The sequence below is a fragment of the Harpegnathos saltator genome, unplaced genomic scaffold (genome assembly GCF_003227715.2).
Source record: "Harpegnathos saltator strain DR-91 unplaced genomic scaffold, Hsal_v8.6 scaffold779, whole genome shotgun sequence".
Taxonomy (NCBI): domain Eukaryota; kingdom Metazoa; phylum Arthropoda; class Insecta; order Hymenoptera; family Formicidae; genus Harpegnathos; species Harpegnathos saltator.
In genome coordinates, this window is record NW_020230625.1 from 717107 (window position 1) to 732008 (window position 14902).

Below are 14902 nucleotides of genomic sequence, written 5' to 3' on the forward strand. Positions count from 1 at the left end.
TATCCTATTCTTACAATGCATGTTCTCTCGGCTGTCCATTGCGCTTACATCGATTATCACATTAATAATCATGGAGTCAACATTTTGTTTGCACTCTCTTCTAAAAGAATATAAATTGACTGTAACATTATCTCACAAAATAAGACATCTGTAGGTTTATGATTGTACTGTAAATTATGCGACAAAATCCAGAGGCCTGTTGAATCCTCCCTTCCTGTTCATGTATTGCCTATATTTCCTCTTTAAAATGACATGAACAGCACCTACATCATTGCCTTCCACTTTTTTTCCTTTAGTAGTGTCAAAATCGCAAAATCCCATTATCCTCATCATTTCTTGCTCCTCTGGTGTTTTACCTTGAAGATCTGCCTCTGTAATATGAATGTGTAATATGAAAGTTGATCATGGCTTCATTATAATTCTCATGTTACAGATGATTATGATTTTATTGTTTAACAATATCATATTTATCAGTAAAACTAATAGTTTAATAATTCTATTAATATTAACACTAACAATATAAAATATTGTATTTTTAAGAAATTTACTTTTTAAACATTTGATACCTGTAATTACTGGTCGTTCATTTGTTGAAGGTTTTGGTTTATGTTTTGATCGATCACGTTCCCTTGATCTGGACCTAGTGTATGATCTCCTATGCCTATCTCGGTCACGTTCTCGTTCTCTATCTCTGTCTCGCGACTTTACTCTATCTCGTTCTACCGATCTACAAGTATTTAAAAGATTTAAAGCTTTATTGGTATGTATGATATAAGTTAGAAATATAAATTGACATAGAAATTATTTTTTTCCGAAGGTGATACCTTCGTCTTCTTTCTCGCGATCGTCTTCTTCGTCGATCTCTGTCACGATCTCGTTCCCGTGAGCGGTCCCTTCGTCTTCCTGGTGACGGCGAGCGACTTCGACCCATTCTACGATACATATCTTTATAAATTTTCAAGCATTAAATTGCAAGCATTAAAATATATTCAGAGATACGAGATTGTGGATAAAATATTTGTATACATACTCTTACATACACAAGGAACTTTAAATACGTTCAAAACTAAATACTTTTTTCATATGAATTGAGGTTAGAGTAGATTGAATTGCATTCATGCAAGCGTATTGTACAAATCTGTATGAAAATTACTTACGTGTATCAATAATCGGTGAATTACAAATATAGTTAATTATCTTACTGAATTAATTAGTTAATGTTCACTTCTCTAAAGAAACAGAAAAATAAGAAAGTCTAGTTAAACTACCATCTTACTTCTTGTTTCTCTCAACGTCAAGCTGCATGTTACCAGCGTTTAATAATTTGATAAAAAAACTAAGGTCGATAATGTAGTAGTTATGTATAGTTCACACTGTGTACGATATCCAATAAAGCTAGTGGCACACGGTGTTTCCGTCCATCTTCGGAAATGTACCAATCAGAACGCAATATTTTCATCCAGCAAGCAATCCAGCACGAAAACAAACACCATGTGCCGCTGGCTTAAAGCCTTGGGTGTTTACGAATTGAGATCAGGGTACCTATTATGGAACTCGTCGGAATCGATTCCGATCGAATTTATTCCGTTATTTCTTATGCCTCGTCTACAATGGGGTCGTAGAGTCATAAAATATGGTCGTAGAGTCGTGGCGGTAGTCGCTTGAGAGATCGTAATCGCTGTCGTTCAAGTTAGGATCATCTACAATAGAGTCGTAAAGTCATAGAATACGGCCGTCGTAGCAATGGTCGACTGAAAGGTTATTTTCGATCGCAAAACGCTTGCAAGCACAGTCGCTTGAGTTGGTTCCAATCCAATTTCAGCGACTATTGTAATGACTTGAGCTACAATAGACCAATCAGAGGAAAGATTTTATATATCACGCTATGTAAACAACATGGGAAAATTATATCGGTTTGTGGACGGCACTTATTTATTCATTTTTGATAAAGTCATCTTCACAAATTTCATCAGTATCACAAGGATCAATGATAAAGAAATTATCTGCAAAATTGCCTACTTGCAATAAAAATTTTATTAATATTTCTGAAGGCAAGTGATTGATAAATTACTATTTTCCACAGAAAACTTAATCATTAATTACATTCTTAACACTTCTAAATAAATTTCAGATAACGAGAATATTGATCCAGCAAATAAACATAACCTCAAAGTGCCTAAAATAGATATCAGAAAAAGAAAGAATATAAGTCTTGATGTGAATTCTCTAATTATGGAATCATCACAGGCTGTTACTGCAGCTTGTTCAGCTTTGTCAGCATTGCTGAATAGTACAACTTCCACGCTAGATACAGAAGAAGAGAAAAGTATGGTGACAGTCTTATTACATGGAATAAAACGTACCTATGCAACAAAGAATAAAATGTTTTATCAAACTGTTGAAAATATTGGAATCATTTCAGCATGAGTAAATAATTATATAGTCATTGCTGATAGAAAATATTAAAAATATAATTGTCCTATTATAGCATATGTTATAGTGTAGTTGGATTCTATATGGAATATTGTCAGTAATCAGCAGAGAAAGTTATGTAAATGTTATAAAATTGATCTGATTGGTATATATTTTTAAATTCAATCAAGATTAAAAGCATACTATCAATCAGATTCACGTATTTTTACACAGTTGCAAAACTTTCTTCTCTATATAACAGTTGTACTGTTAAAAGAAGAAAACTCAATATGAATATTAAAAGTAATATTTTTGTGAAACATACAATTTAATCATGAAATAGCCTTGCTTTGTGGTATCAACAGATTTTCATAAGATATATATATCATCTTATATATCTCCTTTTTATATATCTTTTTATATATCTCATTTTTCTAAGGAAAGGTCTGACAATATGGCGCAAATAATCATATTGGACAGGTGTCATTCGTGTCATACTAAAAAATTCTTCATGATCTGTCTCATATGCCTCTTTGAATTATTTATTGAAATATCCTAAATAATCTCTGCTTCTATTTATAGGTCTTATCCACCATCTTCTTTGTCTTTTTCGTTTTAGATATAAATATATCGATATTAAATTCAAATGGTAAGCATTTAATAACAAAGAAATACTACAAATTGCACGGAATTCCATTATATTTCTATTTCAATAACACACATAAACACGATCAATCATTCGTATTATGTACGGGCACAGATGTCTATACTATACTAGATTGCTAACTTCTCAAAAGAGCTGTGTCCCGCCTATTTTCTGATTCGGCCATGAAGACAGCCAAGCATGGCGGCGGTGTGTGTTTGTAGTGTGTATGTGAATACCCGATGTGTATGTAGTAGTGCGTGGTTGTGCGTATGTGACACTTGATGTGTCTACTACTATTTATGTTAGTAAAACTGCAAATCTACAAACGAGATAATGCCGAATAAGTATTGTAAATTTCAAAAATACGAACAAGAAAGAATATCATTTAAAGATGTGTGTATTAATAAGGTGTTGCTAATCTAAGTGTTTGGTAAAGGTTAAAATTAAATTGAATATATACAGTTCAAAATATGTCAAAGTATTTGTATTAATATTTTTTACATACATATAAAGAATAAAATGTAATTTATGTGTTATTAAATAATATTAATTTTGTAAATTTGTGTCTGTTACTTGCAGGATTTCTATCTTTCGTTGTTTTTGTAAGTGAATACATTCTAATATTAATAATATTAATAATATTAACATAATATTAATAATATTAACAATGTTTAATTGCAAGATAACCCTCACATATTACAAACCTCGAACATTTATTATATATAAATGTATTCTACTTACTTAAATAAGTAATATCCTTTTTTATTCGTATTATTGCAATTAACAATGCAACATGTACTTGGCATTATCTCGTTTATATATTTGCAGTTTGACTAATATAAATAGCAGTAAATACGACACATCAATGTAGACACATCAGGTATCACATACTTACAGTACAGCACTACTACACACGCATCGAATACTCACGTACGCACTACAAACACACACCGCCGCCATGTTTTGGCGGTCTTCATGGCTGAACCGGAAAATAGGCGGTACACAGCTCTTGTATAGGTCAAAGATCGAAGTTAGCAATCTAGTATAGTATAGACATCTGTGTGTACGGGCAATATCCTGCTCTCTGATTGGTTTACACTCCGATCCAGCGACTAATTGAACTTTGTACAAGCATCGCCATAGGACCCAGCTCACGACTTTACGACTTCACGACTTTACGACTCCATTGTAGACGTAGCATAAAAGTCATTCTACAATACGTGTCGTAAGCATAGATATAGAAATATAGAGATGGAGCGTGAACTCAGTACTTAGACAAGGGGGGTGAAGCTACTGAGGGAGGAGCGACGAGGTAAAGTGTGAACATTTTTCATTGGATGAAATGATGCACAGGCGCAGTGGCGCTGAATACAACACATTCTAATATATATTCTTACGAGGCCCGATTAGCATACATTACATTATTTACATACCTTTAAATAATACAATTTCATTAAATATATGACTTTATAAACACATACATACACACATTCAGGGTTAAAAAAATTGCTTTTTAAAAATAATTCATTGCACCCAGATACCACAAATTATCCCTAATATTGTGTGTCTAAAGCCAGCGGTACACGATGCTTGTTTCGTGTTGGACTTTGACTATATAACTATGGACTGCTAGCAGCTTACTTTTCCATGCAATAAGTGTCTACAAACATCTGCAACGCCGCCAGTACCAAACACGGCAAATGATGGAACTCGTTGAGCATAACGAATGATAACGAAGTAGACGTATCTAGTAGCTATATATTATACCATATGAGATATACAGGGTGTTTGATAGCTGATCATGCAGACGAAAGTTGGAGATAGATTGGGTGTAGCCGAGAAGAAAAGTCATGTACCATAATGTCAAATTGGCAATAGTTACCGAGTTATTAATTAAAACATGTGAGCCAACGAGCGCGTAGAGAGCGGAGGGCAGCCGCAGTAAGCACGTAGACATTTGATACAGGCGGAGTCAGTGAGTGTCGGTAGGCAAGCGCGCGCGGCGAGGGGCAACGTAAGCGACAAGAGGCGATCGCGCGCGACAAGGAGCGAGCGAGCGCAAGCGACAAGAGGCGAGCGAGCGCGAACGACGAGGAGCGAGCGAGCTATAAGGAAAATGCTATAAAGAAAAAGCTCGCTCGCTCCTCGTCGCGTGCGATCGCCTTTTGTCGCTTACGTTGCCCCTCGCCGCGTGCGCTTGCCTACCGTCACTCACTGACTCCGCCTGTATCAAATATCTACGTGCTTACTGCGGCCGCCCTCCGCTCTCTACGCGCTCGTTGGCTCACATGTTTTAATTAATAACTCGGTAACTATTGCCAATTTGACATTATGGTACATGACTTTTCTTCTCGGCTACACCCAATCTATCTCCAACTTTCGTCTGCATGATCAGCTATCAAACACCCTGTATATATATATATATATATATGTATTTTTGTTATTGCTAATAATAAAAAATGTGCATTTTTCAGAGTATTTCTGATAAATGATGAATATCATTAAGCAGATACAAGGTGGTAAGGTTAAAGGAAAGTATCCCCCGCAACTGAGAGCGTTTGCATTAACCTTGCACTTTTACAGTCCTAAGGCATATTGCTATGTTCGACAAACTTTTATGAATAAATTGCCTGCATCATCCACTATTCGATTATGGTATAGCAGTACTGATGGCTCTCCAGGATTTTCTACAGAATCATTACAAATTTTGAAAATAAAAAGTCAAGCAGCTGAAAATGAAGGCAAACAATTATATGGATGTTTAATGATGGATGAAATGGCTATTCGCAAACAAGTTCAGTGGGATCATTTGGCGAGAAAGTTTATAGGATATATTGACTATGGAAGTTGTATTCATGAACCAGAAGAATTACCGTTTGCCAAAGAAGCGTTAGTGTATTTAATAAATGGCGTGAACGCAAGATGGAAAATTCCTGTAGTATACTTCTTAATAGATTCTCTTACTGCACAAGAACGAGCAGAGATAACCAGGAAAGTATTAGACTTTCTTGTCCCTAGTGGAATCACGATTGTTGCTTTAACTTTTGATGGGTTGGCAGCAAATATTTCAATGTCACAACAACTTGGTGCTAATGTTTTTGCCAACAAATCATATTTTTTTCATCCTTTTAACTCAGATAAAAAAATTTTTATTATTTTGGACGCAGTTCATATGTATAAATTAGTAAGAAATGTTTTTGCCAGTAAAGGTATATTATATGATATTAATGATAACGAAATTAATTGGGACTTTATCGTTAAATTACTTAAATATCAAGAAGAAAATCATTTTCATTTAGCAAATAAATTAACAAGAAAACATATTCAGTGGCAAAAGAATAAAATGAATGTTAAGTTAGCAGTACAAACATTGAGCAAAAGTGTTGCAATTGCTTTACAGCAGTTGGAAGAAGATAATATGAAAGACTTTGTTGGCAGCTCAGCTACAGTTCAATTTATTATGATTATGAACGATATTTTTGATATTTTAAATTCTCGCAGTTTATATTCTTATGGGTATAAACAGCCATTGAGTCCACAAACATTTAATAATGTAATCTCATTTTTCACAGAAGCAAAATTACATTTGTCGAACATTAAAATCAAAGTTTCTACAGAGAATTATAAAAAAAATATAAATGATAAGATGAATATTCTACAAACCAAAAGCAAAACGGGTTTCTTAGGACTGATTAATAATATGGAAAGTTTCGAAAATATCTATAGAGAATATGTTGAAAAAAATAAAATGAATTACATAATGACTTATAAATTTTCGCAAGACAACTTGGAGATTTTATTTTCTTGTATTCGATCCATGGGGGGATTTAATAATAATCCGAATGCTATATAATTCATCGCAGCTTTTAAGCGACTACTCCATCATAATGAAGTGAAATCTTCTGCAGCAACCAATTGCATTGCACAAGACACAACAAATATACTTACGATATCATCACGAAAATCTGTAGCACATTCAAATGTTGCTAATATTAATGATGTTTGTGATAGTGATAAAGAAGAAAATTTAATGATATCTGATTCTATTAATAATATTGAAGGCAAAGAACATGCTATCATTTATATGTCAGGCTTTGTCGAACGAAAATTATTAAAAAAGATTACTTGCGAAACATGCCTTTATCTTTTTAACGAATGTACAGTTATGAAGTCTACATTCATAGAAAGAAAAAGCTGTGGATATTTACATTATCCACGAGAAGATACATATAAACTCATTGTTGCCGCTGATAAAGTTTTTAATTTTTATAAATTACAGAATAATTTGTATAAGAAAAATGCATGCCAAGAAATAATTATAAAAACAATACGTAATATTGATATGGATAAGGTATTTATAAATTTTAACAACCACGTTAATGAGTTAGACGTTTTCGAAAATCACAAATATTATTTAATTAAATTAATTATAGAATGTTATATACAGATTCTTATGAATTATGAAGGGAAATTAATGAGCCAAAATATTGAGTACATCAGACATCAGTTTACAAAAATTATTTTATTCATAGATCAGTAACATCTTAACAAATATGGAAAATGTAACGTTTTTTTTTACATTAATAACAAAGTTCTATTTTTATTTATGTTATGTTTAACATATATATGTGATGCTATGTTTAACATATATATTTTTATTTTTATTTATATATAAATACTAATTGTTATTGTATAAAAAAGATTTTCATAACATAAACTATATAACTAATGTAATTTTTATTATATACAGCATATTTTATGTGCTCTTTATATTTTCCTTTCCTTATAAATTCATGATCGCAAATAAGTATCTTTTTAATGGTAAAACAGGAATGAAAAGTGCGATGATAGTTCTAATAATGGCCGTGTTTGGTACTGGCGGCGCTGCAGATGTTTATAGATGCCCAGTCATTGCTAACAGTCCATAGTTATATAGTCAAAGATTACGATCTCTCAAGCGACTACCGCCACGACTCTACGACCATATTTTATGACTCTACGACCCCATTGTAGACGAGGCATTACTGCTTACGTTCATTGTGTATGATGGCCTTTAGTGCATCAGGCGCGAAGGCCACAACATATGCTTATTATATAGATCCGTAAGATATTCATAAAAATAAGAATGACAAACCGTAATGCACTCTGGTGTTACACAAAGAAACTAAACTGCGTTCCAACAAATACTTTAGTGTAGCACAGTGTAATTTAATGTGTCATAGCTGGAAAACGGCCTATGCGACACACCCTCTCAGGCGACGCAGTTTCAAGTAATCGCGACGGGAATTTATCCGCCATTGATCGATTTGCACACAACGATAATGTCAAATCGTTGACATTTATTCAAACAACTTGGCATTCATGTGCATCCATGCAACTTGTCTCTTTAAATTTCACCATTGAAAATTCTCCAAACCAATCAAAGAGGACCGAGGTATCGTCAATTGTGGCACGCAGTCATCTTCGCTAAAATTTCGGATATGGCTGTCACTGATTACGATCATAAAATTTTATTTTCTCGAGAATAAAAATAATCCCGTCATACCGGTTCTGCATAAAGGGTCGTCGCTCCTTTGGTTCCTGAAGTTTCATGTGCATGTGGAAACCAGTTGTCATTTCCTTTTCGTGTTGCATCGAATTGTCATATTTGTCTTTGTTATTGTAGATTGTTTATACACGGAAATCGAAAAATGACTGCTACCGTCCCGTTGATATTGGCCGAGGAGGATATTGAACGAGGTGGCAAAGAACAATCCGAACATGATATACAAAATGATTTTGCATACAATAATAATGTCCACAATGCAACTATTACTATACGAATGGGTATTTATATAACCTCATTGATTTTTAATCGAACATATGTTTGTTAGAAAGCATTCATTAAGACTTGTGACCATACCAACATGATTGTTTATAATTGAAAGATACCGATTTTATTAAATTTGCAATAATTATTTAGTAACATTATGTATTTTCTCAGGCTTTTTGCGGAAAGTATATGGTTTATTAAGCATGCAGCTGTTGATGACAGTTGCAGTAGGCTCAATATTTATGATGAGTTCAACTGTAAAATTATATGTACAAGAAAAGTAAGACAATCTTCTTGAGCATTCACTTTATATATAAATGTTGATAAGATATTGATTTATCTCCTGGTTTAGTTTATGGACTATGGCTTTGGCATTTATCTTGACAATAGGTATATTGGTTGGTTTGCTCTTTAAAAGAAAGGATCATCCTACTAACTTGATTCTTTTGGTCATATTTGTAAGTATACAAAGTGATTCTATTATTTATATTAATATAATATGTTTGCAAAAAATGTATTAAAAATTGTAGACTCTGGTGCAATCATACACTGTTGGAGTTGTGGTATCCATGTATGATACCTCAGTAGTCCTGGAAGCTTTATTCATAACATTGACAGTTCTGCTTGCCTTGACAGCTTATACTTTTCAAACAAAACGAGATTTCTCATTTATGGGATTCGGGTGAGTATGCCTTTCCTGTATCAACTTGTGCATTTTGCTTATGTGCGAAATAAATTCCACAAGACAAAAGTACATTGAAATTCCTAAAATATTATATTAAAGTTAAGAATTGATGTGTTATTTACTTATTACACTATTAACATTACAAGTTACTTTTTCAATTTGATAACATTTCTTTTTAATATGTAATAAAGGTAATGATAACTGTTATGAGTTGCTTTTCAAATGTTATTTCCTGACAATGTACTCTAATCTCATAATGATGTTAACAAATTCAATAGAAACGTGTTTCGGGGCAGTTGCTGCATTAAATGAACCACAACCATAGTTACATTTCTTCTTGGAATAGGAAATTAAGCATTTTCAGCTGATTATATTTATCTTGCTATTTGGCATATTTTTAATTATAACCCCCTTTTATAGGTTGTTCATTGGGCTCTGGTGTCTTTTGATTGGTGGTTTCATACAAATTTTTGCTCACAGCACCGCACTGGAACTGGCTATAAGTATCGGTGGTGCACTCTTGTTTTGTTTGTTTATCGTCTTCGACACGCAAATGATAATGCACACTCTCTCAGCTGAGGAGTATATCCTGGCCACGATTAATATATATTTAGATATAATCAACTTATTCCTGCACATATTGCGAGCTCTCGCCATCTCGAAACAATAAGTTAAGAGTATTACTTCCTATTATTGTTTGTAGATAACGCTGCATGGAAATTACTGGTTATGCTGTCAATTTTCTTATTATGATGTAATTTGGTTTTACTATATAAAATAAATTTGTATTTTTATTTAGATATCTCTGAGATATAAGAATATGTTTTTCAGCATAAAAAATATATATGTATATATAAAGATATTTTGGTGAAAGTGAGCAATAATGGTTTTGATTTTAATATTTTTTTATTAGTATAAACACAAAGAAAAATATCAGAATTCATGATGTCTCCATAGCAGCTGTCACGTCTTCTGTGTATTTACCTTTGTCTTTGCCCAATGCAGCGAGCCTACCTTTACTTCGCCTGTCTATGATCTTCTTGCGATCCTTGTCCATCTTCAACTTAACAATAACCGTCTGCAACATCATATGAATACAAGTTAAATTTTGCCAAAGAAAAATTCTCAAGAAAAGAGAAAAGAAATAATATGGTCAGTGCCAATTCTTCTGCAATGATTAGACCAAGCAAGACTGCTTAACTAATGTATAGGAGAACCCTATACAAAGTTTTGAAGCCGAGCTATTTGTCTAAACCTATGTGAATGGTTTAGGTCATCATAGAAATGAAAAAAAACATAAGCTCTCAAGGATTCCTTAGATATGCAAGTTTTTATAGATGCATTCAATATTATCAGTTTTCATATACTGTACATATATTCACAACTTTGAATGTCATATGAAATTTATACGAACATTGTTAAGAAAATATTGAACATTTACTTATACCATCATTCATAAAAAAAATTACTTGCAAATTTAATTCATGTATCAAAAAAATTAATATATATATAAAAAATAATTTATAAGATTAAATTTTTCAATGACTAATATAAATTAAATTAAATATAAATTATAAGATGACTGCTTACTGTAAGTAGCTTAAGAAACATTTGATGCATACCTAAATGTAATATATAGTTCATTTTAAAATTAGTCTTCAGTAACCTTGTGAATCTTACTGGTTTGTACTTTTAAATCTTAATAAAATTTGAAGGTAATTAATAAATTAATCAAAGCTCAATGAACAGATATTGAATATGTGTACGATACATGTTATTGGTGGCTATATTCCATAGAAAAAGTAGCTCAGTGAGCACTTACTAATTACTATACTAGAATATTATCTTAGTTCCCTGATATAAATCCATGAGAATGTATCAATTAAAAATAATAATCATGAAGTGCTCATTAACAATTACTTTCTCTACTGAAGACAAACAATGACAATTCTCACCTTGGAAGGATCAATGCCGACGTATACATTTGCAGTGTTTGTCTTTTCACGCTGAATCCGCTCAATGTATATGACGAATTTTTTTCTATATACTTGGACAACTTTGCCTACTTGTTGCCCTTTGTAGTGCCCACGTACAACCTTTAAGAAGAACATGTATATTGTAAACATTTTGTATATTATAAATTTCCTCAATCCTTTCTTCCAAACCGATCGACTTACTTGTACTTCGTCATCCTTACGAATCGGCATCGAGCGCACATTATATTTCTGCCGTAGTTCCTTCGACAACGGAGCGGACATAAGCCGCCTCCTGACGTGCGATGGTGCCGTGAAATGCCTCTTCCTGTTCTTCCTGCGCGACGAGGAAACCAGCCTATTATATTTCATATTGAATTCTAGAATGAGAGTTCAGAGTTAAGACGATATTCTGACAGTCAATTTATTTATACAAACTTAACGACCAACAAACGTGCATCAGGCTTAAACGAACTCAACAAAATATTCACATGTTCACGCGGCACTGGCACAAAATTACCGCATTTTTTCACGCGTATATACAGAAAATACGAGAGACATATGTACGCGATAGTTTTACGGATTCTGAGTCGCGCGAAATATCTTTTCATTTTTGTTCGTTTGAGCCCGATTCCGTGCGATTGAAACATGCTTGGCTCACCTACAAAATTTCAGCACCGTGAACCAAAAGAACAACACGTTGGAAAGAACATTGAACTCCGAATGTGTGGCACGAGAGAGACAACGCAATAGTCAATTTTCTTTCCTGTTAATATTGTCTTGATACACTAGAGGACACCAGTTTCATCAACGTCGTCTTCGACCAATAAGCAAGCGCTTTTCTCTCTTCACGACTTGGTTGGTTGGTTGGTTCTATTTTTGGCTCCGGACTGTTCCGAAACAATGTCCACACACCATTTTCCATCTCTTCACGACTTTACACTAGAGGGAAAGATTTATGATTGACTTTCATGCAGCCCTAAAGTATTTTGTTGCGGACTGCCAACATCCTAACGACGCGGGAAATTCAATTGCTTCATGAAAATACATATTTTAATGTTCAAAAATTTTCCTACAACTTGTGACAAGAATCGAGAGAAAACTCTTGGACATATTTTGGCGAGTTACTTTTCCATTCGTTTAATAATTTTCCACCTTTTACTTAATAATAATTCATGTATTTCAACAGTCTCTTACAAGTAAGCTAACATGATGAACAATTTTAACTCGTACCACTAATAAAGTATTAATGATTTCATAATATTAATAGAGTCATTCAATGATCAGCGATGTTGGAATAATAAGATCTAAGTGTTCTACGGAATCAATCATCCTCGCAGTAGATCAAAGAGATATACACGGTATTTATTGAAGGAGAGGAAAGAAGAAACAAGAGAAAGAAGAAAAGAAAAAGAGAGGTCTGTCTCTCTAAATGAATCATTGTAACATATTTATACTAAATTACAACTTTTTTATAATATTAAGTGATTCATCAAAATATTATGTACATGAAATTCCATGAACAATCATATATATATATATATATATGTATATATACAGGCTGTCTCATTTCATTTACCGTTTCTTTTTTTTGTTTCCAGCCACGCGTTTTTGTGTACAAAACTTAGGGATTCGTTTACTGTTCTTTTTCTGCACCGAGTATTGGGACATCCTGTACATATATTGCAAGACTAATTAACGTTGCAATACGCATTAATGTAATTAATGCATATTGCAAATTAATTTACAATAAAAAAAAGATCTTTTTACAAGTACTCTCTTTTATCTACAGCTCGCATTTAGCCACGCATGCTCGTTTTAAGTATGCATTAAAGAGATTCTCTAGAACGTCATCAGGCTACACAGCCATGCAAACGTACAATGTATATATATTTGGTGTTATCCTTTGATTTTTAGTGTAACGTAAAACTATATTACTCTGTTCCTTATTGTTGTAAATGTCTGTGTCTGTATATACACATACAATGATTCTCTAATGTTTGAATTATCAGCGAAGTGTTTACAAACTTTGATTTTTAACATTTCTCAAAACGCAAAATTTTTACTTCATCATCTTCAATACACTTAGATGTATGTGTTTTAAGAAATTAGATTAGATATTTCGAAATACTATAATTGTTCTTTATAATATATGTATATATATATACATATACATATATATATATATATATATATATATATATATATATATAATTGATCTATAACATAATTAGATAATGTATATAACTTTGCAAATATGTAATTGTACAGATTGCTACTATACAGCAAGAGGAAACGGCGATCTAAGGAACAAAGTAATCCGAGTTCACGGATCTTTACTAAAATATTCGTCTGAAGTAGAATACTCGCGTTACTACTAATATAAACTTTCGTTATTATAAATAACGTAACTAATCGAACATGGTGACTACGGCTTAACACGCGCTTACATGAACTTTACCATGTACATCCCGAAAGTGATTCTCTTTCTATATATATATATATATATATATATCTCGAAAATCGTTATTTTTAAAACAAGTCCGGCGATCCGATATTGTATGCCGTCTCCCTCTCCCCCTTCCTCTCTTTTCTCTCTCTACCGCTATTATTTATTATAATTACATATAACAACATTACAAATTTCTGACACACCCCTGCGGCGGCAGTCGATCCATAGAGTGGGCCGATTAGTAATATTATAATACTCGTTAAAATGTAGAAAATATACATATTCCGTGGTCTGCGGGATTGCGTATAACTGTAAAAATTGTTAGAAGTTTTCTATAAACATACGTACATACGCAACGGTGGTCGGTGAATTGTCTTCTTCCCTCTCCCTCTCTTTTTCTTTCTTAAAAGTATTATTACTGGTTAAGCTGACAGTTAACGGAGTTAACTCCCGTACGAAAGGAAGTATGCTCGACATCCAGCGGAGTATGTGTATTATTGTCAATGCTCTCAGCACTACAATAAGACGCAACGCGATACTCCAAGATCGACGTGGGCGGATTGATTTTAAGTGTACCACAACGTACTTTCTCTCTCTCTCTCTCTCTCTCTCTCTCTCTCTCTCTCTCTCTCTCTCTCTCTCTCTCTCTCTCTCACACAGTATATAAATATAATAACAATCTATACAAATATTCCTCCGACAAAATACTCCTAGTATCAAACTGGCTTTTGCAGCATAATCGTTTATATATGAAATATCCTCTGCAAACTTTCATTAAGTGGCTACCGCGATGATAATTTGTAAAGTATTCTTTTTTCTTAGGATTTGGAAACTCGCAGTATCATACCTGAAAAATTGACGCCCCAATTGGACGCTTGGATGGTATTTCGCTTACGAAATACAGATTTCAGCGAGATACCTT

The 14902-nt window shown here is 33.2% G+C and overlaps 3 protein-coding genes across 6 annotated transcripts; 1 reads left to right on the plus strand and 2 right to left on the minus strand.

Annotated features, from left to right (window-relative positions):
- Positions 1-9: 9 nt before the first annotated feature.
- On the minus strand, positions 10-1336 carry ytr (U4/U6.U5 small nuclear ribonucleoprotein 27 kDa protein yantar). The gene is made up of 4 exons (XM_011145257.3): positions 1158-1336; positions 825-932; positions 567-727; positions 10-371 (listed from the first exon to the last, which is right to left on the minus strand). The coding sequence occupies exons 2-4, from the start codon at positions 929-931 to the stop codon at positions 175-177; spliced, it is 465 nt and encodes a 154-aa protein (XP_011143559.1). The 5' UTR covers position 932; positions 1158-1336; the 3' UTR covers positions 10-174.
- Positions 1337-8089: 6753 nt separating this feature from the next.
- On the plus strand, positions 8090-10377 carry LOC105189971 (protein lifeguard 4). Of its 3 annotated transcripts, XM_011152424.3 has the most exons (7): positions 8146-8160; positions 8281-8492; positions 8724-8884; positions 9042-9150; positions 9223-9328; positions 9401-9552; positions 9976-10377. In XM_011152424.3, exons 3-7 carry the CDS (start codon positions 8749-8751, stop codon positions 10223-10225), a joined length of 753 nt encoding a protein of 250 aa, XP_011150726.1. In that variant the 5' UTR covers positions 8146-8160; positions 8281-8492; positions 8724-8748; the 3' UTR covers positions 10226-10377. The 3 variants fall into 3 exon arrangements, with proteins under 3 accessions (XP_011150724.1, XP_011150726.1, XP_011150727.1); XM_011152422.3 differs by lacking the exon at positions 8281-8492 and having other exon boundaries at positions 8090-8160; XM_011152425.3 differs by lacking the exons at positions 8146-8160; positions 8281-8492 and adding an exon at positions 8499-8650.
- Positions 10378-10442: 65 nt separating this feature from the next.
- On the minus strand, positions 10443-12274 carry RpL26 (ribosomal protein L26). 2 transcript variants are annotated; one of them, XM_011152419.3, is made up of 4 exons: positions 12190-12274; positions 11733-11908; positions 11511-11651; positions 10443-10633 (listed from the first exon to the last, which is right to left on the minus strand). In XM_011152419.3, exons 2-4 carry the CDS (start codon positions 11898-11900, stop codon positions 10496-10498), a joined length of 447 nt encoding a protein of 148 aa, XP_011150721.1. In that variant the 5' UTR covers positions 11901-11908; positions 12190-12274; the 3' UTR covers positions 10443-10495. The 2 variants fall into 2 exon arrangements, with proteins under 2 accessions (XP_011150721.1, XP_011150722.1); XM_011152420.3 differs by having other exon boundaries at positions 12194-12238.
- Positions 12275-14902: the final 2628 nt, after the last annotated feature.

Bases quoted from the DNA above. Each gene is read 5' to 3' on its own strand.
- ytr (XM_011145257.3), bottom strand. From the start codon at position 931: ATGGGTCGAAGTCGCTCGCCGTCACCAGGAAGACGAAGGGACCGCTCA. The intron at 728-824 runs GTATCACCTTCG...AAATACTTGTAG, and splicing joins TCGCGAGAAAGAAGACGAAG to ATCGGTAGAACGAGATAGAG. The intron at 372-566 runs GTATCAAATGTT...TTCATATTACAG, and splicing joins TGAACGACCAGTAATTACAG to AGGCAGATCTTCAAGGTAAA.
- LOC105189971 (XM_011152422.3), top strand. From the start codon at position 8,102: ATGATGGCCTTTAGTGCATCAGGCGCGAAGGCCACAACATATGCTTAT. The intron at 8,161-8,723 runs GTAAGATATTCA...TTGTTATTGTAG, and splicing joins TATGCTTATTATATAGATCC to ATTGTTTATACACGGAAATC. The intron at 9,553-9,975 runs GTGAGTATGCCT...CCCCTTTTATAG, and splicing joins TTCTCATTTATGGGATTCGG to GTTGTTCATTGGGCTCTGGT.
- RpL26 (XM_011152419.3), bottom strand. From the start codon at position 11,900: ATGAAATATAATAGGCTGGTTTCCTCGTCGCGCAGGAAGAACAGGAAG. The intron at 11,652-11,732 runs GTAAGTCGATCG...TTCTTCTTAAAG, and splicing joins GTAAGGATGACGAAGTACAA to GTTGTACGTGGGCACTACAA. The intron at 10,634-11,510 runs GTGAGAATTGTC...ATGATGTTGCAG, and splicing joins TCGGCATTGATCCTTCCAAG to ACGGTTATTGTTAAGTTGAA.